The sequence below is a fragment of the Cenococcum geophilum genome, assembly GCF_001692895.1.
Source record: "Cenococcum geophilum 1.58 unplaced genomic scaffold K441scaffold_5, whole genome shotgun sequence".
Lineage (NCBI taxonomy): Eukaryota > Fungi > Ascomycota > Dothideomycetes > Gloniales > Gloniaceae > Cenococcum > Cenococcum geophilum.
Genome location: NW_027137563.1, coordinates 230151 through 252953, shown reverse-complemented (window position 1 = coordinate 252953; position 22803 = coordinate 230151). Strand labels below are relative to the sequence as shown.

General features: G+C 48.2%; 10 protein-coding genes across 10 annotated transcripts; 6 read left to right on the top strand and 4 right to left on the bottom strand.

Moving 5' to 3' along the window:
- Positions 1–3231: 3231 nt before the first annotated feature.
- K441DRAFT_251189 (uncharacterized protein) lies at positions 3232–4280 on the top strand. Its single transcript, XM_067640773.1, has 2 exons — positions 3232–3785; positions 3853–4280. Exons 1-2 carry the CDS (start codon positions 3295–3297, stop codon positions 3866–3868), a joined length of 507 nt encoding a protein of 168 aa, XP_067508356.1. The 5' UTR covers positions 3232–3294; the 3' UTR covers positions 3869–4280.
- Positions 4117–5061, bottom strand: K441DRAFT_251192 (uncharacterized protein). The gene is made up of 3 exons (XM_067640774.1): positions 4837–5061; positions 4440–4760; positions 4117–4377 (listed from the first exon to the last, which is right to left on the bottom strand). Exons 1-2 carry the CDS (start codon positions 4970–4972, stop codon positions 4462–4464), a joined length of 435 nt encoding a protein of 144 aa, XP_067508355.1. The 5' UTR covers positions 4973–5061; the 3' UTR covers positions 4117–4377; positions 4440–4461.
- A 611-nt stretch (positions 5062–5672) lies between these two features.
- Positions 5673–6074, top strand: K441DRAFT_653212 (uncharacterized protein; the record flags this gene model as incomplete). Its single annotated transcript, XM_067647498.1, has 1 exon — positions 5673–6074. A coding segment is annotated over one exon (153 nt), but the record flags the coding sequence as incomplete, so codon positions are not given.
- A 4016-nt stretch (positions 6075–10090) lies between these two features.
- K441DRAFT_653211 (uncharacterized protein) lies at positions 10091–10818 on the bottom strand. Its single transcript, XM_067647497.1, has 2 exons — positions 10439–10818; positions 10091–10385 (listed from the first exon to the last, which is right to left on the bottom strand). Exons 1-2 carry the CDS (start codon positions 10584–10586, stop codon positions 10297–10299), a joined length of 237 nt encoding a protein of 78 aa, XP_067508353.1. The 5' UTR covers positions 10587–10818; the 3' UTR covers positions 10091–10296.
- A 1423-nt stretch (positions 10819–12241) lies between these two features.
- K441DRAFT_693101 (HET-domain-containing protein) lies at positions 12242–14501 on the bottom strand. The gene is made up of 2 exons (XM_067652620.1): positions 13935–14501; positions 12242–13872 (listed from the first exon to the last, which is right to left on the bottom strand). Exons 1-2 carry the CDS (start codon positions 14278–14280, stop codon positions 12260–12262), a joined length of 1959 nt encoding a protein of 652 aa, XP_067508352.1. The 5' UTR covers positions 14281–14501; the 3' UTR covers positions 12242–12259.
- A 1157-nt stretch (positions 14502–15658) lies between these two features.
- Positions 15659–16032, top strand: K441DRAFT_251070 (uncharacterized protein). Its single transcript, XM_067640772.1, has 2 exons — positions 15659–15842; positions 15914–16032. Exons 1-2 carry the CDS (start codon positions 15698–15700, stop codon positions 15967–15969), a joined length of 201 nt encoding a protein of 66 aa, XP_067508351.1. The 5' UTR covers positions 15659–15697; the 3' UTR covers positions 15970–16032.
- Positions 16033–16045: 13 nt separating this feature from the next.
- On the top strand, positions 16046–17285 carry K441DRAFT_653209 (alpha/beta-hydrolase). The gene has a single exon (XM_067647496.1). It carries the CDS (start codon positions 16135–16137, stop codon positions 17143–17145), a length of 1011 nt encoding a protein of 336 aa, XP_067508350.1. The 5' UTR covers positions 16046–16134; the 3' UTR covers positions 17146–17285.
- Positions 16956–18699, bottom strand: K441DRAFT_653207 (ribosomal protein L1). The gene is made up of 3 exons (XM_067647495.1): positions 18609–18699; positions 18352–18554; positions 16956–18291 (listed from the first exon to the last, which is right to left on the bottom strand). Exons 1-3 carry the CDS (start codon positions 18678–18680, stop codon positions 17334–17336), a joined length of 1233 nt encoding a protein of 410 aa, XP_067508349.1. The 5' UTR covers positions 18681–18699; the 3' UTR covers positions 16956–17333.
- Positions 18700–20091: 1392 nt separating this feature from the next.
- On the top strand, positions 20092–21760 carry K441DRAFT_673864 (uncharacterized protein; the record flags this gene model as incomplete). The annotated part of the gene is made up of 2 exons (XM_067650685.1): positions 20092–21663; positions 21731–21760. 2 exons carry the CDS (start codon positions 20092–20094, stop codon positions 21758–21760), a joined length of 1602 nt encoding a protein of 533 aa, XP_067508348.1.
- On the top strand, positions 21729–22723 carry K441DRAFT_251052 (uncharacterized protein). The gene has a single exon (XM_067640771.1). It carries the CDS (start codon positions 21760–21762, stop codon positions 22465–22467), a length of 708 nt encoding a protein of 235 aa, XP_067508347.1. The 5' UTR covers positions 21729–21759; the 3' UTR covers positions 22468–22723.
- Positions 22724–22803: the final 80 nt, after the last annotated feature.

Below are 22803 nucleotides of genomic sequence, written 5' to 3'. Positions count from 1 at the left end.
TTTAGGTTTAATATAGTGGCTAGTAAGAAATATTGTCTTACTATTATGGGTTCCTTAGAAGTATAAAGTGAGGTAACTCGTAGGCACGCTGCTTCTAGCAGCGCCTATAGTATTGCAGAGACGTAGAATTGGTTATAGGCTGGGTGTCGGTGGTAAAAAGGCGCAACGTAATGTCACGGGACGGGGGCAGTGGCTACAAGACGTATGTATTCGAGGAGTCTACAAGACGTTGCGCGATCGATCGTAAGGGTCGAGGGCGTAAGGAGGTGATATACCTACGCGTAGCTGACATAAGCTGTACGCGAGGTGTACGCGAGAGCACGGGGCTCTCCTATGGAGGCCCCTGCGGCGGGGTTCCGTGACAATTAGGCATTAAAAATATTTAGTATATAAAGCTTTAAATTGGAATTATAATCTACTATATTAGATTCTATATAAAGGGCTCTATATTAAAGCTCTATAGTCTAAATATATACTAGATTCGTAACCAATATAATCCTTAAGCCCAGCTTAAGTAGGGCGCCTTAGTTACTGTAGTAGATCCTTACCTAGCAGTAACTAAGGCGCCTTAATCTTATTACTACTTCTAAATTAAGCAAAAGCTCTATATAGGGGGGTCCCAGGGGGTCTCCCCCTGGAAAACCTTATCTCTATATATATTAATTAAAGTCTATATAATAAAGCTCTAAAATTAATTAGCTTATTACTTATAAACTTAGGTCAAAATTTACGTTGGGGGATCAATGTTCCGCATGTTTAGATTCGACTCTCAACTACTAAACTTATATATATATATTCTATCAAGCGGGCAAGCAAGCAAGCAAGCTGGGCCTTATTCGGCTTACTGGCTTGCCAAAATTAGCCTTTCAGCTTGCTTGTTACCCACTCTGCGTATGCTGCTGTCCGCCGAACGATAGTTTCTCTAGAAGCCCAATTTGTAAGACGCGGATCGCTGCGACTCACATGTTAGTCCACGATAAATTCAAAATGGATGAACTGGAGGGGCTTTGAGAAGTCGTGGAAGAACAACAAGCCGTATTCTGATGAAATGGCTGTGACAAGGCGTTGCTGGACTAAGCAGAGGAATTCCGTTTCATATGGAACGTAAACCCTCTGTTGCCCCGAGGCTTTGCACGTCTTACCAATCGGAAACCTGCGGACTAGACACTAACAGGGATCTGCACAGCCCAAAAGCACAGCTAGCTTCTCCCAGTAGTGGCATCTGCATTTTGATTATGCCAAGGTACTAATCCCACGACAAAGTGCCTTGCCATGGCGGCAACCACTCTGATGATCAGTGCCACACGGCCACATCCCAGTCCCGCCTTTTGATCCCAGGTATTGTTGTCCCCAGTCCTGCCAATTGGAGAGAGCCGGCGGGCCGTCTGCCAAATTGATAGCCTCAGGCCATGGACGGCCATGGGGCGGTACCAATCAGCATTCGATAGCGTTTTACGCGCAGGCGGTGACTTGGGATGGCTTGAGGTGGCTTGGGGTGGTGAGCAGTCAACTGCATGAGTCCGGATCTGATCAGTCGTGCGTTTGTTACTCCATCTTAGGTGCACATGCAAAAATCGACTTGGGCGCGCATCCTAGGTAGCAGAGGGCTGATCAAACGAATGCATTAGGATTTCTAGAGGTCTTCCAGAAGGATAATAGCCAAGTGAATCGGCGCGAGTAAGTGCAATGTGCCGCCCCTCGGCTATGCTAGCAGCAGTGGCAGCGCTGGCTTTTGATCGCCCGGTTCGCCCCCCCGATAGGAACGAATAAGGTTGCCTATGTCAGGCTTGGCAACAAATTGCAAATGTGGCTTTCGCTGACGGGGCCCGCACCACGCCTGTCATTCATGCATCAGAGCCCTTGCGCCGGCCCTTGGAGGAGCCGTCCGGCAGCTGGTGGAAAAACCCCATGTGGTTTTCAAAATCCCATGCGGAAAATCCCATGCGGAAAATCCCATGTAGAAAATCCCATGTAGAAAATCCCATGTAGAAAATCCCATGTGGAAAATCCCATGTGGAAAATCCCATGTGGAAAATCCCCATATTACATGCCATATAAGTAGAACTTCAATCCCCAAGGCACAGGATGCGAGTCCACGCTAGCAAATATTCAAATCGTTCGGTATATTTCAACCCGCCTACTATCTTTAAGTTCTATCGTCCATTATAGATACTACACACACCGCAATGCTCGTCCCCCGCAAAGTCACCACCAGCGATTCCATCAATATTGTCGGCATCGTGTTCGCCTTCGTTGCCTCAATACTCTCGATCGTTTTTGCAATAGCAACCTTGCGGCTCGCTGTTGCTACATGGCGGCTGCACCGACAATCTCAGCAACGGCAACAAGGTTCGTTGCCATTCTCCCAGCCGAACAATTACTGATTGGCCTACCCGCACAGATCTGGAAGGGAACGAATATGTCTTCAGCCTTGTCGTCGGCAAAAAGCGACGCTGAGAAAGGGTTTGTCAGCGCTTGGACTCCACAGACTCGGACCGGGGTCCAGCACGTCTGAGGCACTTTCGCAAGATTTGTTAAGCGCGTCAACGTGTTTTATAATTTTCCCTATATAATTTAATAAATTACTCTATAACAATGGCTAGAAATGCTTCTAAAAGCTTATTAATTATATAATAGAATCTAAGCTTTTAAAATATATATTATTAAAAATAGTAGACCTTTATATAAAATTCGACTTTATAGACTATTATATATGCTTTTACTAGTTATTTACCACTAAATTGGCATTTTGGCGAGCTTTAGTGTTCAAGTCAAAAACCCTGTTACCTACGTTAAGTGGATCTACGACCTGGGTTTGGGAGCGATTTTTGGAGATTACGGGCAGGCGAATCAGAATTTTTCACTCTGGGTATATGGTGATTCAGGGCTTTCCGTGCGCCAAGAATGTTGCAGGGGGGTTCCGCTGCATCGCAACGAACTCCCCTGTAGTTCCAATAAAGGCGTTTGTTACACGCAGTGTCTTTCTATCACTAGCTCGACCGGATGATTCCGCTACACGGTCAAGCTTCGTCCGTCAGGCCAAATTGGGTGCATAGGGTGCGGTCACATCGATAGCATGCCACAGCCCACTGCGTCGAATCCTTCCCAGACGATCCTGAACCATTATGGCGGTCCCCACGTTTCGTGAGATATCGTACGCGAGCCCCACTAAAATTGCCGAAAATTTAAGTAAACAGTGGTACACTATAAGAATTTTTAAAGTCTCTTAAACTTAAAAATGAGACCTCTCGACGTTTCCTTACCTTTGCAACCCTGCCTTTAACAATCTCCGCTATGTTGAGACTCCCAAGACAGCAAGCGCTCAAGGCTCTTCGTAGCCCTCTCCATAATACTCTTCTCATACGCCATGTCCACACCAAGCCAGTCCCGTTCTCTGGACCTCCGAGTTATGCGACTATCAATCGGCGCTTCTCTTCAGAACCTAATCCAATACACTTCTTCACTGAGAAGAAGGCCAAGGAGGCTATAGAGCGTGGGGAATTCATCGATATCCATGATATTGGGGGCGTGGATCCCGAAGATCACGATGTCATAATCACGGATATGAGCGACTATACGAGCGACAATATGCTGCGAACTGATATTGCGGAACTCCTGGGTATCCCATATCTCCAGAAGGCGACTAAAGATGAGGCCAACAAGAAGATTGAAATCGCTGGTATTATCTACGGCACAAAGTTCCGTATGGTATTTCCATGTGTGGTCAGTTTTGAGGATAATGCTCGTTGGGTTTTCTTTATTGTGCACACTGGTGCCCCATTAACGTACCTCTCAACTCATGTAAATACTTCTATCTATAAAGAGAATATCTAACTGCTAACTTAACTCTAGGCGGCCGAACTTTTAGGGGTTGGAAGGACCCCCCTAGTTGTTCAGATTGCCGGATACCCCCATCCAGTTCGTAGATCACCGAAGACATCACCCTTTGCCAATATTAACATCCTTGGCAATGACTTTATCAGCGCGCATAACATCGCTTTGAGCACTAACCGCCAATATGCGAAAGCGGATATGCTCTTCGACTACAGTACAAAGTGGAAGCTATCTAAGCGCAAGCCTAAGCTATAAGGTTGTCATCGGTGTCTGCGGAGGCTTTACCAATCGCTAGCGCTCAATGTGTAGTCTACTAACTTATGCCAGCCAATAAAGGTCAGTCAGGTTTTACAAGTGTCCGTCAGGCCACTCGACCCTGAGGCGACCCTTGTCACAGCCCGAGAGCAGGGTTGTAAATCAATCAACTCAACTCAACTAAGGCTTCAAATTGATTGAATTGAAAGCTTTGTAAGCAGAGAGCTCAGTTGATTGAATTGATTGAATCAATATTGAAGTCTTGGCAACTAGTTCAACTGAGTTCAACTGGTGTAGTAGTCAGCAACAATCACGAGTTCTTGGCATAGAGTTGATGCAGGACGACCTACCTAGCGACGCCTAAATCATTTCCTACTGTCCTTCCTGTCGCCCGGCTCTCAATATAGGTCTATCGCGAGTCTTGATATGGTGTTGACTCACCTCCCCGCCCGTCAATATTGTCTCTTCCTTTGCCTGCCGCTTTAACTGCCCATCTACCATATTAATAACGCCTTCCCTATCCCATGACCCTAGCGCCATTGAAGCTCCAATTATATCAGATTGTAGTCGTGCGCGACTGGCAGTAAGGAGCAAGCCAGTAAGGCTAAATATACGTTCGGGGTTTGACGACATTGGAGTAGCTATGCTCAATATCATATCCGTACTGCCATGTAGGCCCGTGACGTTAGCCCGTTGTCGAATGAGAAATATAGTAGCCAAGAAGACGCGTCCGATCAATTCCTACATAATCTTCTGGTGCGAATTCGGTAGTTAACGCGTCGGTATTGCCAATTACACTGATCTGAGGCGCCCTGGAGGTTGGTAGGTACGGTAGGATTAGAACGAGCAGTAGAAAGGACTGAGGTATTCGCTTAGCCATCATCTGATGCGTTGGAAGCCATAACTAGTAGTAGTAGAATTGATATCGTAGAATTAGGAGTAAGACTCTCACCTGCCAAGGCTCGGGCGGCGATATGACGGTGTAAACAACGGGCGATGCTCGGGTAAGCTATTTTTGGTGGGCGAGACTAAGAATAATAAGGCTTAAAGCATTGCTCTATGTGAACTCTAGTAATATTTTCTATATAATATCAAAGCTTCAATATTCTTCAATCAACTCAACTCAATCGGAGCCTCCAAATTGATTGAATTGCTAAGCCAGCGAACTCTCAGTTGGTTGAATTGATTGGGTCTTGGCACCCAACTCAACTCAATATTGAAGTCTCGTTGATTGATTTACAACCGAGAGTGCGGGGCACATGTCGCCCAAGCTTGCGAGGTACGGGGGGTTTGCAGGTGCCGGTTTGGTATTCAAGGAAAGATGCGTCTTTAGTAATTAACGTATCAAATGAGATTAAATTAGTTTAAGTGCAGCGTTACGGTTCTCCCATTCGCTAGGTCGCCATTAGGGGGGTTTCGATAAACTGACGGAAGGTATCTGACGGAAGGTAATGCAACTCGAGTCGAGGCGATCGTCGCGTACTAGTAGTATATGGTTAGTAGGGCCTTCCGTCAGATTTGTATCTTGACAAATATCAAAAGTTTTTGATGAATATTTTCATTAGAACTTCAAGCTAGCCCCCTATTTTGTTTACAGCAGCTAGCGACTCTAAATTTCGCATAGTTGATCCTTGCCACTATGTCTTCTAATCCCGCGCGCCAAGTTAATTGAACCGTCGAGCTGGTGGAGCAAATGAGACGTGACGCTAGCGCCACTAAAGTCGAGCCCGATTGAAGCCGCTAACCCCAAAATATTATCACCGAAACTGTTAAGCAGGCAACCAGAATAGAGTGTGACTTAAATAATGAGGCTCTAGAGCAGCCGCTAAGACGTACAAGATGGGGTCCTGATGAACCAGAGTCGCTCTCTATCGAAACCCTACCTGACCAATTGACGGAAGGTCGCGCTAAATGTATATGTAAGCACTAAAAATTAGCTTTACCTTCCGTCAGATACCTTCCGTCAGTTCATCGAAACCCCCCTATTGCCATAAACGATACGAGACGCAACGGCGGGCGATGGCATTCCATTACGGCCGGGGTGGTTGTGGGCTCCGTCCAGTGCGGTTCACTGTTGCTCCTCCACCGTGCCGGCACCAACCTGCGGGGTGGCTGAATCCCTGTGGCAGCGTTGCTTTTCGGACGTCTCTGTGGTTGCGGTGACTGCATCCCCATTTCCGCTTTAGGCATCATTATCACGTCCGTTGGCCACAGGAGACTGGTCGAGAGGTTTTATGTTAATACATAAAGAAAGCGCTTTTACTTTAGTAATGCCTTCTGGGTCACGGGCACTAAAGTCTAACAGTTATACTAATCCTTTATTTCCGTAAACTAGCTTTTTAGCCTTAAAAGAGGACGTAATTCGTGCCGTAAGGCTTTTTCTAGAGATTGCTTCCTTGCTTCCTTTTGAATGTTAACCCTGCGGTTTAGAGCTGGCCACCCTCTAGCTCTTTGACTCTTTGGCTCTATGTAGGGAATCGGGCGAGAAGAATCTGGATTGTGGTAATTTGGCGATTGTGGGAGGCAGCCGTTTGCGCAGAGCCCCCCGCTGAGTCTCGGGTCTGCGGTGGCGATTCGTCGAGGGAGCACGCTGGTCACGGCGGGGCGAGCGAATGTGGCCTCGCTTATCGCTCAGAGGACGTGATTAATGGGTGTATTCGTGCTTGCGCATACAAATTTGGGGAGAGGACATCTCGCGGTATTTTCGCAGTGCCAACTTTTTTGTCCACAGCGTGGTACGTTTGCATATTATCTTGGGTACCACCTAAGCAAGATGTATAACTTCTCGGAGGTATGAATTGGAGAGATGATTCAGCTGGTTCAGGAGACGTAGACGAGTTTTCGGTCACGTTCGAAGTAGCACTGCCACAAACTTACTAACGTGAGACACGGGGTTTTCCTCGAACCCTGAGTTTTGCTTGCGCTAGTAGACCGCCTCCCGATTTACCACCAAACTGGCGTTTCGGCGGAATTTGATGTACAAATCAAAACAAAACTCAGGGACGAGCAAAACCCCGTGTCATACGTTACCCGTTAAACTCCGGGCTAAGCTGTCAACCCGTGAGTTATAAAGGGTTGATATTTAACGTCAGAACTGTATATGTCGCAAAACAGCGAATTCCCGACTTTATGAATGCTTCGTGCCGCTCTCGTAAAGTCTCTTCTGACCTTAGGCGACTACCTCTCATTACCGTTTTCCTTTGATCGCATCTTCAAGGGTCAAAATGTGCATAATCAGAGATCGAGCGTTATCGAGCAGCGACGAGATTAACTTAATCGGGGTCTTCGTCGCATTCGTGTGTTCAGTAATAGCCATAGTCATAGCAGCAGTCACCTGGAAGGTCACTTGTCGGGGTCAACGGCAAAATGGTACGGACCTTACTAGCCCCAGCCAGTAAAGCAAAGCAGATTCTGATAGATGCCCTCGCAAATTAGATATCGAGTCTCATGGATGCTGTCTTCAGCCTTGTCGTCGAAAGAAGGCAGCGCTAGGAGGCGCCAATCCGAAAATGGAATGGACGATCTCTCACATGGCCCCTGCGCCGCAATCCAAATGCCGCCAACGATTTAAACTCCGCTTCGTTCACTTCCAACCCTCAAACCTTAGCAGCACGAAAAATTCATTAGCATCACCGACTATGGAGCCAAACTCCGATCCCCCTTGATTTATAGTCTACATGTAGGCTCTATAAACCTTCACTTTTCCTGCTGGATTAGTCGGACTCCTACGTCGCCTGCAACCACAGGTATCTTCAACGAGGCTCGGTCAGCCAGACTCGAAGTCGCCCTTATCCTTTTCGGGTCCTGTCTGTATTGCGGCTATCTTCAAGGAGAGCTTGAGCCATGCAGGTTCGCCCATGCAGACGCTACCTAAATAGTGTTAACCGGGTATGCCTCGTTTTCACAGGACAAATCGCATGGCAATGGACAACAGGAAACCAGGGGCTCTATACCTGCAATGCACCAAGAGAATTACGGATTAGAGCTTTTCAGCAGAAGACCTCTCAGGCAGCTAGTCACGAGCTCTTGATGACCATGGTATTGCAATGAGAAGCACTGCGATACACCGGCCCCTCAGCCAAACAAGTGGGTAAGCCTTACTTCATCGCATGATAGAATTCATACACTGACAGACTTCTTTACAGTAGGCTGCCCAAAAATCCTAAGGAATCCAAACGGAAAGACCATTGCAAACAACATGCGGAACCATTCCAATACGAGGAGTACAAGAGAGAATAAAATCGCCTAGCTAGGAATTACAGAGTCACTGCCCGGATCAAGCTTGCAGGCAGCGCAGCATTTATCTATTCGCCAAACACATAAGCGGCCTGGATTAGCAAACATTGCGCGAGGTTCCATGCTACAAGTTGTCTCTGCTAGGTTGTCATTATCATTACTCCAGCAGGTGTGCATTAGCTGCGTCACTAATTGAGAGCTTATTGTTTCCTCTAGTATCCAGAAATAATACACCGATGTTTTATGCGATTGATTCGTGTCTGCTGCGCGACCTTACGATACCCCTCACTTCAACTTGATGGGCTAGAAACGCAATTCTAAGTGTATAACGATGTCAAAAGTGTCCCACGCCTGCATGTTAAGCTTGGCATAATTCTTGCAGCTTATGAACATAATAAGCTGGTAGATCGTTGCTCCTTGAAGTTGCTTGTAGGCGGTATGGCCTTGTTGGGATTAGGGCTGCGGCTTGACGCTTTAGCCCTTTTTATTTTTGTAGTACTGTCGTAATGACGGCTAGAGCGAAGAATATTTGATGTCGAATACTATTCCAGAGTAGTTAAAAAGTGTGCAGGATGCTCTTTGTCGATGTCTGGTTCCAGAACCCCAGAAATCCAGTACTAAGCGTGTATATGGTGAATAGACCGTAATTAAATTACCAAATATCCAAAGCCGACCGCGACTTCGCCGGGAAGCCGCTGAAGGACCACCAAACTCTACTCTTTTCTGCACAGCGCTGCGTAATTTAATTTCTCGCTTAGGGGTCTGTCGGCGATGCCCCGCACTCTCTTATCCTCAGAGCTTCTTGGTCACGGATCACAGCCCCAGCAGCTCAGTAGGTGGTTCGCCAGGCTGGTAGGAAATTGGCAGGCATCTTGTACCGCGATTGGCAGCCTTCTTGTAGCCCTCCGCACTTCGCTTGATTACACGGTTGACGGTGTCAGTACAATACAAAGTCATCAGAGGTCCGTCATCCTCCACTCTGACGACTCTGACATTTGTGTTGCCCAGCGTGGGAGTGCCAGCAAATAAGGTTATCAATCACTCACCACCCGCTCGCAATCTTCAAAGATTATCAACCTCGCCCTGAGACTGCAATTGTTTTGGCGCCTAAATTGCTGTGGCTGGAGCTGCGACGAAACGACACCAAACTCCCCCACAGTCCCCTTATCTTTCACCTAGCCCAGCGCTAGCCCCAAATCCTCCTGTGTAGCATGGGTACGCAATGATGATTGGCTTTTATTTTACTAGCGCTGAGGCCGGCGGCGCGGGGCCACTGGCGGGAGGTGAAGATGTCCGGGCTGCGTACGAAGGGGGGGGGTGTGCTGCCGAGCCTGCAGCGATGGGAGCAGCGAGGGGCCGTAATTTTGGCACTTTACTAACCGCATGCTACAGGGCTGCATGAGGGTCTGGCGGCGTTGCTAAGCACTAATTTGTCGAAGCGGCAGGGTTGCATCAAAACGGCGAACTCGACAAGGCGTTCCTGCTGAAAAACAAACCGCTTCTCTAGCCTTCGCTACTCTGGATGCCCAAATTTACCCTCTAGGGCTCACTGCTCTCGACAGGCTAGACAGGGTCACGGCTCCATGCTAGGTAGGGGTTCGCTCCATTGTCCTTTATGATGTGCTGCACGCCGCAGCAAAGCTTTAAAGCAGCAGGAACTTAGCACCAGAAAAAGGGGTGCTGCGCTATTTAGTTAATAATATTAGTAGATTTTCAGCGGCACCAAGGCCTACACGTATAAGGTAGATGTGAGAATTGATTAGGAGTTCAGATTGAGATAATTACTTAATCAGAGGATTGGGCGTGGGCAGAAAGTTTTCTATTTAAAATGCAACGATGCGCTTCTGGAAGCAAGCGATCTTACTAGAAATATTCTCTCCGAAACTAGTTTACGGCGCGACCTCAGGCCGCACCCTAAACCATTTTGAGCCAGCTTCCAGAGAGATTCTCTGCTTCACTTCGTAACCATCCTCAGGCACCACTACCGTAAGGAGCTCGCTGAAGCTCTCTTCTCCTTCCGATTCTGATCTCAAAGTCATAAAGCGGGTGGTTCTCAACATCTACATTGGTTCCATCAGATGCAGAACTTCTCAGTTGATGGTAGCCTACTCACCATCGGTGTGCGTGGTTGCTCGATGGTGGACACGCCAAGTAGCAATCCCGACGATGATTGAGACTAGGGACAAGATGAAAGCGAGGATGCCGAACGCGATGTTAATTCTGCTATCCTCTGATAAAGACCGCGCGATGAGGAATATCATGCTCGATTTAGTGCCATGGGCTGACCTTTAATCCACCATCGGGATAATGATGATTGTCTTTTGCGAACAGGGCTGAGAGTGTGGGTTGACAATTGTAGTGCAGAGATGTAAGACTTGATAAAATTCTAGTTGGTATATTATAGTTAAAATATTCGAGCTTATAAGCAGTCTTGTCCGCATGAACTGCATCTCACCCCGAGGGGGGTTAGTTATATATACACATAGAGGCGTGAGAGGGTGGTTAGTTACTGGGGTGTTGGCAGAGGGCGGGATTGGCGGACATAGACAACGACGATCGGCAGGTAATGCAAGGAAGTGGGCGTAGAGGCGGATTGTCACTTGCCCTTTTATCTTGGCAGCAAATCAAGAATCGCTTAAGAATCACTTAAGACCGCTCCTCCGCTTTCAAGCTTGACGAAAATCTTCTCAAAGCAGCCAAGCACTCTGAGCAGAGCTTAACTGGTCCGCTTCAGAGGCGCCACGCAGCCCGTGTTCGCTTTTGGCATGGCGCGCTTTCCAGCACGCCGCTAATTTTTCTGTAATCCGCAAAGCCCTGCTCTTTGCCAGGTGGCTGTACAAAGATCTACCGTACCTTAACGGTGAAGTCCATGTCATGTATTGCGCAACCGATCGCGCTAGCCAACCATATAGTCGCACGACTCGTGAGATACTCTCTCATCGTGCATACTCACATACTCTCCTGGGTAGCCCTGTTGCCGGGCTCTGCACGAGTTAGCACCACAGAACAACGACTTAAATGGTCCAACCACATTCATGGAAAATACAAGTACTGACCTTTTGCAGCATGAGCGAACTGGCCATAATATTCTTTATCGATCTTGCTCCGGCCACTGATAATTCTTAGTTCGAATTGTTCTTCCATCTGCGTCTTTCGGCGATTATAAAGCCTGACCCTCTATTCTACCTTTCACATTACTTTAGCATCATGCCAGTCCTTCACAACCGTGCGCTGGCTAGTAGCGACCTGATCAATCTCAGCTTCGATATTTCTGGGGTCATCTTGGCTTTCCTTTCAGTACTCATCGCCGGAGTGACTTATAGGCTCCATCGAAATAGTCATAGACAAAGAGGTATCCAACTTTGCTAGTCCTCTAAGCGCACCAATATTAGAAGTGACTCTCATATTGACATCCTACTTAAATGAAGTAGATATGGACCCATCTTTCGAGCTTCGATTTGTATTTGGTCGAAGAAGGCAATGACAAAGGTACCTCCTCCATTCAACCCTGACACATATCAAGAAGCAATCGGTTGTGTCTAATTTAAATACTTTCTATGCTCAATGTAATAAAATGCTAAGCTAATCTCCGCCTTTCTCTAGCAAGCTTACACTATTCTGTATGGTGGCGCCGGCCTCACCAACAAACCTAACCTCTCTTACGATAAATTTCCACACCATAAAAAGTTGTCATCTCTCGGTTCCGAGCAGATATCAGTTCTTTTCTGGAACATCGAGGCTCTAGATGCTCGCTGGCCTCGTCTATTTTAGCGAACTCGTAGCTACAATTCGAGCTCGATCTCGCCACCTGGGCGGGCTGTTCTGGTTTCTTGAATGACACATTCAAAGTTTGTGTATTACACATGCTACATGGGATTCTGTTGGGTTAGGTACTGCTGGTGGTTGAAGGGAGATTGTGGAGTATTTCATTATATTAGTATATTCTTATAGACTCCTTGGGTACATTATCAAACCACTCCGATGAGATTATCTCTCCCAACCCAACCCTTTCAAATTGGCCTGATTGATCCTGCAATGCCTTGAGAATTATAACATTGGCTGAATTGCTTTTCTTACTGTTATCCACGTTGTTCTCTGAAACGTAAGCAGCTACAAAAGGCCCATCGACATGATCACCTTCATCAAACACAGCCCAACCAATCTTCTCACGAGGTCCATCTGACTTCGTATTTGCCAGAAGCGCATAGCATCTCGTGTGCTTATCGATATCGATCAAATAAAGCATGCTGCAGTCGAGCCCGGACTTTTTTCCTTCTATAAAAAGGGTGTAATCCGAGCGGCCGACTGGAGTGACCTGACCCAAAATTTCGATCCAAGTGTCCGGGAGACTTGGAGAGCTGGGATCTAATCCATGGAATTGCTCCAGTATTGACATTTCGCACCTATCCCTGGCATCCAAGACCCATGGCTCCCACATTACTGCACCATCCATAGCAGCCCAGGACCATGAGGGAGCTCTTTTGAAAGGGGGTCTTTTCATATTACCATCTTGGCCATACCAAAGGGTGTGAAGTGGCAGTCTTTCGCACCACAGCCCTGCGCAATATTTCTTGCCAGTACGCAAATGCATGTTTGAAGCCAGACCCGCTACCGCAAATAGTTTGTCCCGTGGCTCTGTTAAAACGCGCCGCGTGTAATCCTCAACCAGAAGGCACCAGCCCCAGTCTTCTCCTTGCGGAAGGGCTTTATTGCCGAAACGTTTGTGCTCGTAGTAACCAAGGTCCCGACCGTCCTCCCCAATGCTATGACGCTGGCATTCGAAGAATGTCTGGCCAAAGCCAAAGAGAACGATGCGACGACTGAGTATTCGTTCTTGAAGAATCCAACCTCGAGAATTCCATGTAGACTCCTGGACCCGATTGAGAAGCGTATGGTGTACTGGGCGGATGAAGAACTCGCTCTGTGCTTTAACACTGCCCGCGGCCTTCGGAGTGTACTGAAATGCCACTACGTCGTTGTAGCTCGGACGGGTTATATAGAGACCACCATCTGAAGAGTCGGATCCTGCAGCTGCGATTGTGCAGAAGGAGTTCTGGTAGATGCGGCCCATATGTAGGGCTTCGCTAGTCCATTCTGAGGAATCGTCTTGCACGATGCATAGGGCATCAATCCACAGAAAGCGGACCCCTAGGTTTCGGGTGGCAATTACTGCATCTTGAAGCGTCTTGGGCATTTCGTCCGCTTGGATTCCTTTTTTGTGCTTAGATAAGTTACTCTTCAAAGTCCGCAGTGCCTGGCTTTTTCCCCAACAATAAGACAGGGTAATATAATGGCCTGGCGCCTCCTTTCCGTCTACCAGAACACAAAATGGGGACTTGTCGAAAGGCGGCAAACTAACATCGAGAAGCCTAGAAGGATATCTGCGAAACCCATCTTTCCGATCCATAACGTCGTCATATCCGCACTCAGAATGGCCTTCACAGCATTTTTGAACCCATGAAAGTACTTTTTGAATAGACTCTTCGGATCCAGGGTCAGAGGATATTTGCCGTCCAGTAATGTCTCCCGACAATGCAGCCGGGAAGTCTAGCGTACGAAGGATGTTAGCCTACGGCCTTTGCAATTTAACAATCTTAACACGTTCTAACCTGGCAGCGTATACAGATGAAAATACGCCCTCAAGTCCGAATTTTTAACGAGGGCTGTGATACCCGCAACGCCGCACGGTACCGTCTGGCTGCTTCTGTGAGTGTCGGACATGAGGATAATACTGTGCGGTTTTCGATGCGGTTTTAGCTTCATCGTGGGTCCTTTCAAGTTGTCGAGAAGCAGTTTGCACATTGCGCAGCTTCGCGCGGATGCTGGGATATCTTCGAAATTTGTGAGATGCTCGTACCCGGAACTAGTAACCTCTAGGCCACTAGCAAGCTGGTGGGGCCATTCCGCTGTGAGGCTTTCTGGAGATATATTCTGGCAGAACTTGCATAGAGGCATTAGAGGTGAGGAGCAGAAGCGTGGCGATAAAGGCCTTGAGTGAAGATGTTAAATGCTGCGTGTACGATAAAATAGGAACAGCCGTCTGACGCGAAGTTACATTGCCTGTGTTATCCCATTAAAGACTACGTTGGTGCTTTTACAGCATTAGAGATGTTCTCTAAACTCTATTCAAGGGTTTGCTGGATTTTATAAGAAAAGGTCGATGTTGATAAGCCTAAGGTGTTATGGAGGGGTTAGCTTTGGTTTGTTGGGCTGTGGGCTAGCTTATTAGCGGCTAGTTGTATGAAAATCAAGTCTTGAGGCAACTGCATAGGCACAAGAGGAACCGCAGCTTTAGACGGGAATAGGGTAAACGATTTATAAAACTCGTAGGTGCTGACTGAGGAAGCCAATTCTCTTTGGTAGGATTGGCGCCGTGTGAACTTGCTCGCGGCATCGCCTGTTTAGCCTAGAGTGTCGGCCGTTGATTCACCCAGACATCTCTTTTAGGGTCTCGGTTCACATCCGCAGAGTGGGCGTCAGCTATGATATGCTTTGCGTAATAGCGCCGACCGCATATGACTTGACGTACCAAGCCTTGATCTACATGTACGTGCCGCTCGCGGCGGGTTAACGTGTTTGACCACTCCCTGGGCCACACCGGTCCTCGGGCCACTCCAAAAACCACCAAAAATCGGGAAAATCGCATCTTGATATCTCAACAACGGCTTTATAATAAATTCTAAAATTCCATAGCTAGCCTTTTATGCCCATTCTAAGACTCTACTCTGACTTTGGAAGTAATTCATTAAGTAGTTCTAGAGGAATAGCAATTTAGATAAAAATTTGGGGCCAAAACTCAATATCTTAATAACGGCTAGGCTTATTATTCTAGAACTTTAATAGGAGTCTTAGAATGGGCATGAAAGGCTAGCTATGGAATTTTAGAATTTATTATAAAGCCGTTGTTGAGATATCAAGATGCGATTTTCCCGATTTTTGGTGGTTTTTGGAGCGGCCCGAGGACTGGTGTGGCCCAGGGAGTGGTCACACACGTTATAATGGTAGGCTGACATTAGCGAGTGGCTCGCCTGTGCCAGAGTGGCCCTAATGCTTGGATAGCCAACCCCTGCAGATGCCCTCTCATCCTTGAAAAAGCTGGAGGGACCGGCGATGCTGGAAGCTCCAGAGACACGTCACGTGCACGAGCGGCCTGCTCAGCCACGATTCATCCGCGCACCCCAGGCGGGCCATGGCCAAACCCGGCCTAGGACTAGTCGGATCAACGTTCGGAAAAAGCCCTGCCCTCGAAAGAGGGTGTGATCCGTGCGCTGTGGGCATTGTCGGTCACAATTGCACCTACCCACGTCCTTAAATAGTCCTCTGCTGGCTCCCCAATCTACAGCTGCTTTGTTGATATTTCATCGCAATTATTATGACAGCCATCGTCCATCGCTCTCTGTCCGTAAGCGACACGATCAGCGTGATTGGTCTAGTACTCAACGTCGTGATCGGAATTTGCACTATTTTGATATCTTGGGCGGTCTGGCGCCTGACACAAAAATTATTACGCGGCCGAGGTATGGAAGACCTGAAGACGTTTAGAAGGCATTCTTGTGTAAAACTTCCTATGCTGAATTTATTGGTGTAGACCTGGAGAGCGATAATTTGGCAGTCAGCCTTGTCGTTGAAAGACACTGGCGCTAACAAGCGGCGCTAACTACGAACGTCATAGAAGATCTCCACCCTGCGCGGCATCTCGTAAGTGAACTTACCGGGCTCAGCTCCGTCACCAACCCACCACACGCTTTCTTATTCTCCGCGAATAACTATATCCATGTTTATTCTCTGATTATCCCTAGGGCCCTGAAGATGCATCTCCCAATGCATCTCTCCGTTCCCACTCTTCTCTTCCTAAGCTCCGCCTCCGCCTCCGCCATCCCTTCCACTCTCACAAAACCCTCCCGACCTCTACCTCTCATAATCTGGCACGGCCTGGGCGACAACTACGCCGCTGATGGGCTCGTCTCTGTTGGCGAACTCGCCAATGAAACGAACCCCGGCACATACGTCTACAACATCCGACTTGACGAGGACCCAGGCTCTGACCGCACCGCAACCTTCTTCGGCAATCTCACAGAGCAGCTGGCTCAAGTATGCGACACCCTAGCTGTGCACCCCGTCCTCTCGCTTGCGCCTGCCGTCAATGCCTTGGGATTCTCGCAAGGCGGGCAGTTCCTCCGAGGATATGTGGAGAGATGCAACAACCCGCCGGTGCGGAACTTGGTCACGTTCGGGAGCCAGCATAACGGGATTGCCGAGTTCCAGGCTTGCGCGCCTACGGATTGGCTCTGCAAAGGCGCCATGGCGTTGTTGAGGGTGAATACCTGGTCGAACTACGTTCAATCGCGGCTTGTGCCTGCGCAATACTATCGTTCGTGCAATACTAGCACCGGGGAGCCGACGCCTGAGTATCTCGAAAATTCAAATTTCCTGGCTGATATCAATAACGAGCGTGTTCTGAAGAACACCAAATACGCTGCGAATATTGCTAGCTTGAATAAGTTCGTCATGTACTTGTTCAAGGACGATACGACGGTGATACCAAAGGAGAGTGGGTGGTTTGCGCAAGTGACGAACCTTACCAGTGGGATTGTGACACCTTTGCGGAATCGGGCAATATACAAGGAGGACTGGCTGGGATTAAAGAAGTTAGACGAGAAGGGAGGTTTGGTGTTTAGAGAGACTAAAGGGGGACATATGCAGTTGAGTGATGAGTTGTTGGTGAAGGTCTTCAAGGATTTCTTTAGTCCTGTGGGGGGCAAGGGGAAAGAGGCCGAGGAAATAGTGATGCAGGATTCAGACAGCTCAGGCGAGCTGTAGTCAATTATGTTTCCCGGTTTGGACTTATGATGGCGTTTTGAGCGGGTAGACGTGGCGCTGCAACGCTTGATTGTATAGGATAATGCGAAGTGTATGAATTGTGTATGATATGAAATTTCGAACATAACTAGCCCAACCATTGATATCGTACTCCTTAAACGCCTTACTAGCCTAGCATATAACCGCCACTAAGCTGCAACAGCCTTAATTTTCTTCGACTTCTTGCTCTTCTCCGTCCCCTCAATCGCTTTGACTGGTGGTGCCTCAATTGCCTTCAAGGCCTCCTCCTTCTGTTTCTTAAGCTTCTGCTTTCGAAGTACAGCCTCCTTTGCCAAATCATCAGCCTCCGCCTTCTGCTCCTTGCTCTTTTTGACTTTCCTAAGAGGCTTATCTCCCTCCTCCAACAGCTCATCCTCCCATTCTTCCCATTTCCTCTTCTTCTCGTTCTTATGGTCCTTGGTACCCTCCACAGGCTTCCACTTCTCTTCTAGCACATCTTCTTCGCCAACCCATAGCTCGTCCGCCAGCCAAATGGGAAGAGCCATGGTATTCGGGCCTTTGATATGCAGCGATCTTACATTTCTCCACCCCTTTGGAACAAACTTCTCCATCAATCCCTTCACAACAGCTTCTACATTCTCCACAATCTCCTGAGACGCCATGCTAGCTCTCGCAACTTTAATCGCCGTCGTCACAGATGGTGAAATGTGTACCAGCGCAGCTTGCAGTGCGGCCTCGATCTCACGGGCTACATTCTGCGGCGCGCCCACAGCCGAAGAGCCCTTTTCACTTTTCACCTTCTTCCCTTCGCTATCTTTCCACGATTTGACACCTGCAGCCAAGTTAACAGGTATCGGTCGCTTGCTTGTTCCCTTGTAGAAGATTTTGCCTAGCGTCTTGGGAAGATACGTGATAATGCGATCGTCGGCTAGAAAGATATCGTACTCAGCGAGCAATTGGCGCCGACTCTCGTACGACTTATACTTTGCTTTTAGTTTTGTAATGCCAATAACCCGACTAATTCGCGAGGAAAGAGAGCTGGGGAAGGAAGCGTGTGCGACAAGGTCTTTGTAGGAACGCTGGGGATCTGCGGTTATGAGACAAATGCGGGTTGTAGGCGAGGTATTGATGGGATGAGGGAGAACGCTGTATCGTGAATTAATATAAAACTCTTCAGATTTTCTCAGAGTAATGGAGTAAACATACATTTTTGACGGCTTCAGTCTCTTCTGGTCTACGACATGCTTTTTTGTTCCAAGAATCAACCAGACTGGCACATACTCCTCATCGGCTGCATTATCCTCGCTCGAGTCACCCTCGGCAAGTAGGCTCTTCTTGGTCGCAGAACTCCCTATCCGTTTTTGCTCCGCTTTGATATGCTTGACCAATGCTTCGGCGGCGCGAATAGTCTGAAAAAACCTCACGATCAGCGCCTATCAAGCGCAACACCATGACAAACATACCTGGTTTGAATCCAGTTGATATGGCGTCCCCTCCACAACCTTGGTCGTGAGTCTAGTCTCCGTTTTCGTCATTGTTCGCACTGTGATACTGTTCAAGCTGCACCGCAAAAAAAGTTCGTAGTTTGAATTGCCGTGTGAAGTCTCACCGCCGGCGCGGAACGGAGAAACCTTAATTATGCCACCCTCGGCTGTCACAGCCAGGCCTTGCATCAGGCCTTGCATCTTACATCTCCACACCACGCGCCTGGGATGATGTTATTTTCAAGTTATTTCCAAGTTATTTCAGTAAACCATTAGGTCTCTAAAGAAACTATTCCAATGGATATCTGAAGGTGTAGATGGTAAAGATTCGAGATTTTGGAGAGCCCACAAACTGCAAGGATAGATGAATTGAGCAGATTTAGCCCTGGTACCTGTATAACTGCATCCATGTTCACGATAGGATTTTTCATCGCGAGAAGGCTGACCCGCTCGCATCACCAATTTGAAACAGGTTGCCTCACCATAACCCTAGGCGGTCATTATCACAGTTTTAAGACGCGTCTATTTCGTTCTCCTGGGGCTGGGACCGTGCAACTAGCTCGCGTGCGAACTGTGGAATTGCCGAAGGAAAAAAAAATCTTCCGTATGTAGAGTGGGTCATCTGCAATCTTGCAGAACACGAGGACATCAAGGATGCTCACTAAAAGGCGGTATGTGAGGCACAATTGAGAAATTTCTGATTCTTTTGCAAGAGCTCCGCACCGAACACCAGAACTTGTAATAATGGAGCTTACAGAACCCCGCTGAGAAGTAGCCAGCTCTTCAGCTCTTTGATCCTTCAGGATATTTGCGAAGCCCGCTGCATGAAGATCACATCACGGCGCGTAAGAAGTGCACCAGTAAACGCGCCTGGAAGCCTAATAATGACATGCAGCGCTGAGGGGCTGGGCTAGCGTATTCGGGCCGAAAATAAGATAGCGACATCTGAGGACAGAAGGTGGGATAAAAGTTATGTGTAATGTACTTTTGCATAGGTTTGCAGAATCAGCTTCAAAATCCCGAGACGTATGCAACGCTAGGATTTTATATAGAGCTGGAGAATTGCAAGATGCATTCGATTCCTCCTAATTTTCTAATTATTGCATCTGCACAAAACTACTTAATCTGTTGTGGGTGAATAATGTTTTGAGTTATGCTCAGCACGAAGAAGTTCCTTGGTCACTGCTCCAAGCTTAGTAGCGTGTCTGACCAAAAACCCACAACCGCGTCTACAAAGCTCACGGCCCCGGGCCTTGCAGACGTGACCTCCTCCCTCTTCAATTGACCTCATGGCCTTGCTGTCCTAACACTCTCCTTCCATCCCCTTCCTCATCCTCTCCATTTCAACTACTAATATATCGCGTCTCCGTTCATCTGAGCCGCTCTCATCGCGCTGCATATCAACCGGTGCTTGGAGAGGCCAGAGAAGCCCTTGATCGCGTCTACACAGATTCTTCACGCTATGGACTCCTCACCTAGCAGGGAAGGTTCTCAATTACCTTCTATCACATCTTCAGAGCAGCCTGAGCCTATAAGGAAGCCATCGTTACTGCCTGCATTCGAGCCTCTCTCGTCCTCACCATTTCCACGACCTCTGTCGGCGAAGCGGAAATATAACGAGGACTCGCCCTCTCACCCAAAACAAGAGCTCAAGTATTACCCTACGCCAGTACCTACTTCGTCTACGGGTATCTTGCCCTCTTCACCAACGCGTCATGTCCGCCCCGGCCTTCAGCGTACTATGTCGACGCTCTCGGAGCGTATGCCTCTAGGAGCTGTGCCTTCGATCGATCTTCCAGTGAACGGCGAACCCGTTCGTATGGGCAGATCTTCAAAGTCCTCGGACTACCAATTGTCGGCGAATCGCCATATCTCACGCGTCCACATCCAAGCCGTTTACCATGCCCCGAACGCGTCCCGCCAACACGGTCAAGTTGTGATAGAGTGCTTGGGCTGGAATGGAGCGAAGGTGCATTGCAGGGGACAAGTGCATGAATTGAGCAAGGGAGAATCGTTTGTGTCTGAGAAACCAGAGGCAGAGGTCATGTTGGATGTGCAGGATGCTCGCGTACTGATCGCGTGGCCGTACACGGAAAGGAAACTATCGATGGACTCTCAGCGTTCGGATTCGACTTGGAACGAGGAATCTTCGCCATTGCGCCGTCCTTTTCAGGAACACTTTGCTTCGAGTCCTCCAGTTATTCCAAGATCGCCAATTTCTCCAAGTCCTATCGCTCAGCCTAACTTTAATGCTTCCTCGACGTTCCTAGCTTCGGATTCTGATCTTCAATCTCATGCAGCGGTTCAAGTGTATGAAGATGCTGATGCTGGAGAGGACAACGGGAGTAATATCGCTGCTGCTACAGAGTCTCCAATTCGTTCGTTCCTCTCACGGCCCGTATCCGCCAATGACGCCAAGGCCTCTCAGTCCAGCGTGCTATCTTCTTTCCACTCCGATGACTTCTCAGATGGTGATGAAGAGAACGACCCAATTATCCATTCCTTCGGTCCCTTTGGCGAGAATCTCCTCCCACGAATGGCATCCCTCAACTCTTTCAGCAGCGGCAATACACCCACCCAATCCATGCGCCGCCGCCGCCCACTGACATCCTCTCGCTCTCCACAGCAACATACAAGTTCTGAATCGACGTGTCGACTAAACGAATCGCCAATCAAGAACCATGTCATCAACCAGCTTGCTTTCTCGCGTCTGCACTCCATCCCACTCTCCACCATTCTTGGCAACCTACCTGCAGAGCTTAAAAGCGGCATTCCCTCCCCCAACCCGGGGAAGGACTCCGACTCTGCCGAGGCCACAGAGTCTACGCAGCTCACGTCCCCCGAGCTTAAGAGGCTTCTCGACAGCATCCCTTGCATTGGTGAAATCAACCGCGAGGGCAAGGACGCAGCCGGTAAACAGCTTGAGAACGAGTTCTATTACGTGCCGGAGATGGATTCTGATCAGGTGAGGCGAGATGCTGTTGTTGGAGGCATTGGTGGGACAGGGCTTAGGGCGGTGCGAAAGTCTCATAAGGTAAGTCTTCAATTGAGAAGGACGGAGCTGGCTCCAATAGGCGAATTCGCATGCTGACAGTTAATAGCAATACTACTGGAAGAGACCGCGCCATTGATGCAGACACCGGCTCCGTTTTTTGTTGACGAGACCGCGACATTTCACATTGCTGTTTGCAGGCTATTGTACAGTTTTTTTCAAATCGTGGCGCCGAAAACACGATTATACACTCAATCAAATACCCCTTCCACTTTCACCTTTCTTCTGAAATTTCTTTATTTCTCGCGACAGCATAGCGCGGCGTTTTTTGATACCACAACATTTCATGTCTATGCTGATTCAAACCAAATTTTGCCTTTCCGGCACAGGCCAACTCAATCTCCCAGCCCTATCTCCCTCTCAACCCCATCTTTGCATTTTCGGGCGTTAGACAAACTTGTGCTCCTGTTACTGTACCTTACGGGTTTCCGAGGTCGGGAGGGTGTTTTCATTCGATTAGACACGACCGGTGGCATTGTTGTCAGCGTTGCTGTCTATATATCCTACCTGTCTCTTGAACACCGTGTCTTTTTTTTAGCGTTGGACTTGTGTGGATTGTACTCCATAGCTGGCTTCGGTTTTCTGAGCCATGCAATTCCTGGTATGTGTAGAGCTAGTGAGATAAACGAGGTAGTGGATGTAGCGTGTACTCGAAAAGTGGACAGGCTTTCTAAAGAAATTTCAAAAATTCACATCTCGTGTGACAATTTCGTGATGTATGACGTCAACGCCAAGGAAACGCGAAAGCACGTGATGCTATATTCTCAGATTTTTATTGGGAATTGACTATGGGCTTAATGGACTATCGCAAAGGAGTGGATAATGATCTGTGGTGCTAGTCTTCAGGTTTTTTTTATCTATAAGCTCTTTGATCCGCAGGATAGTCTTCAGACGGATTAACGAGTGTCGCGCCGCCAAACTTGCCGTTAAGAGGTGGAGGACACCATCCGGTTCCATTGCCATCGGAGAATCCGTAAGTGAAGCGGACTGGTCAGAAGATTCCGGTAATGAGACGAACGCAAGCGGTCAAACAATCACTAGTCAAAACCATTATGAAGCGTTTGGAGGCCGAGTTGTCAGATGCAAGGAAAATTCTGAGGGCTAGTCTACAACCCCGAAACT

Excerpts from the sequence above, each read along its gene's own strand:
- K441DRAFT_251189 (XM_067640773.1), top strand. The coding sequence starts at position 3,295 with ATGTTGAGACTCCCAAGACAGCAAGCGCTCAAGGCTCTTCGTAGCCCT.
- K441DRAFT_251192 (XM_067640774.1), bottom strand. The coding sequence starts at position 4,972 with ATGATGGCTAAGCGAATACCTCAGTCCTTTCTACTGCTCGTTCTAATC. Across the intron at positions 4,761-4,836 it reads CGAATTCGCACCAGAAGATT|ATGGCAGTACGGATATGATA; the intron begins ATGTAGGAATTG and ends TCACGGGCCTAC.
- K441DRAFT_653211 (XM_067647497.1), bottom strand. The coding sequence starts at position 10,586 with ATGATATTCCTCATCGCGCGGTCTTTATCAGAGGATAGCAGAATTAAC. Across the intron at positions 10,386-10,438 it reads AGCAACCACGCACACCGATG|ATGTTGAGAACCACCCGCTT; the intron begins GTGAGTAGGCTA and ends GAACCAATGTAG.
- K441DRAFT_693101 (XM_067652620.1), bottom strand. The coding sequence starts at position 14,280 with ATGCCTCTATGCAAGTTCTGCCAGAATATATCTCCAGAAAGCCTCACA. Across the intron at positions 13,873-13,934 it reads TCATCTGTATACGCTGCCAG|ACTTCCCGGCTGCATTGTCG; the intron begins GTTAGAACGTGT and ends TTCGTACGCTAG.
- K441DRAFT_251070 (XM_067640772.1), top strand. The coding sequence starts at position 15,698 with ATGACAGCCATCGTCCATCGCTCTCTGTCCGTAAGCGACACGATCAGC. Across the intron at positions 15,843-15,913 it reads AAAATTATTACGCGGCCGAG|ACCTGGAGAGCGATAATTTG; the intron begins GTATGGAAGACC and ends TTATTGGTGTAG.
- K441DRAFT_653209 (XM_067647496.1), top strand. The coding sequence starts at position 16,135 with ATGCATCTCCCAATGCATCTCTCCGTTCCCACTCTTCTCTTCCTAAGC.
- K441DRAFT_653207 (XM_067647495.1), bottom strand. The coding sequence starts at position 18,680 with ATGACGAAAACGGAGACTAGACTCACGACCAAGGTTGTGGAGGGGACG. Across the intron at positions 18,555-18,608 it reads ATCAACTGGATTCAAACCAG|ACTATTCGCGCCGCCGAAGC; the intron begins GTATGTTTGTCA and ends AGGTTTTTTCAG. Across the intron at positions 18,292-18,351 it reads AGACTGAAGCCGTCAAAAAT|CGTTCTCCCTCATCCCATCA; the intron begins GTATGTTTACTC and ends TTCACGATACAG.
- K441DRAFT_251052 (XM_067640771.1), top strand. The coding sequence starts at position 21,760 with ATGCAGACACCGGCTCCGTTTTTTGTTGACGAGACCGCGACATTTCAC.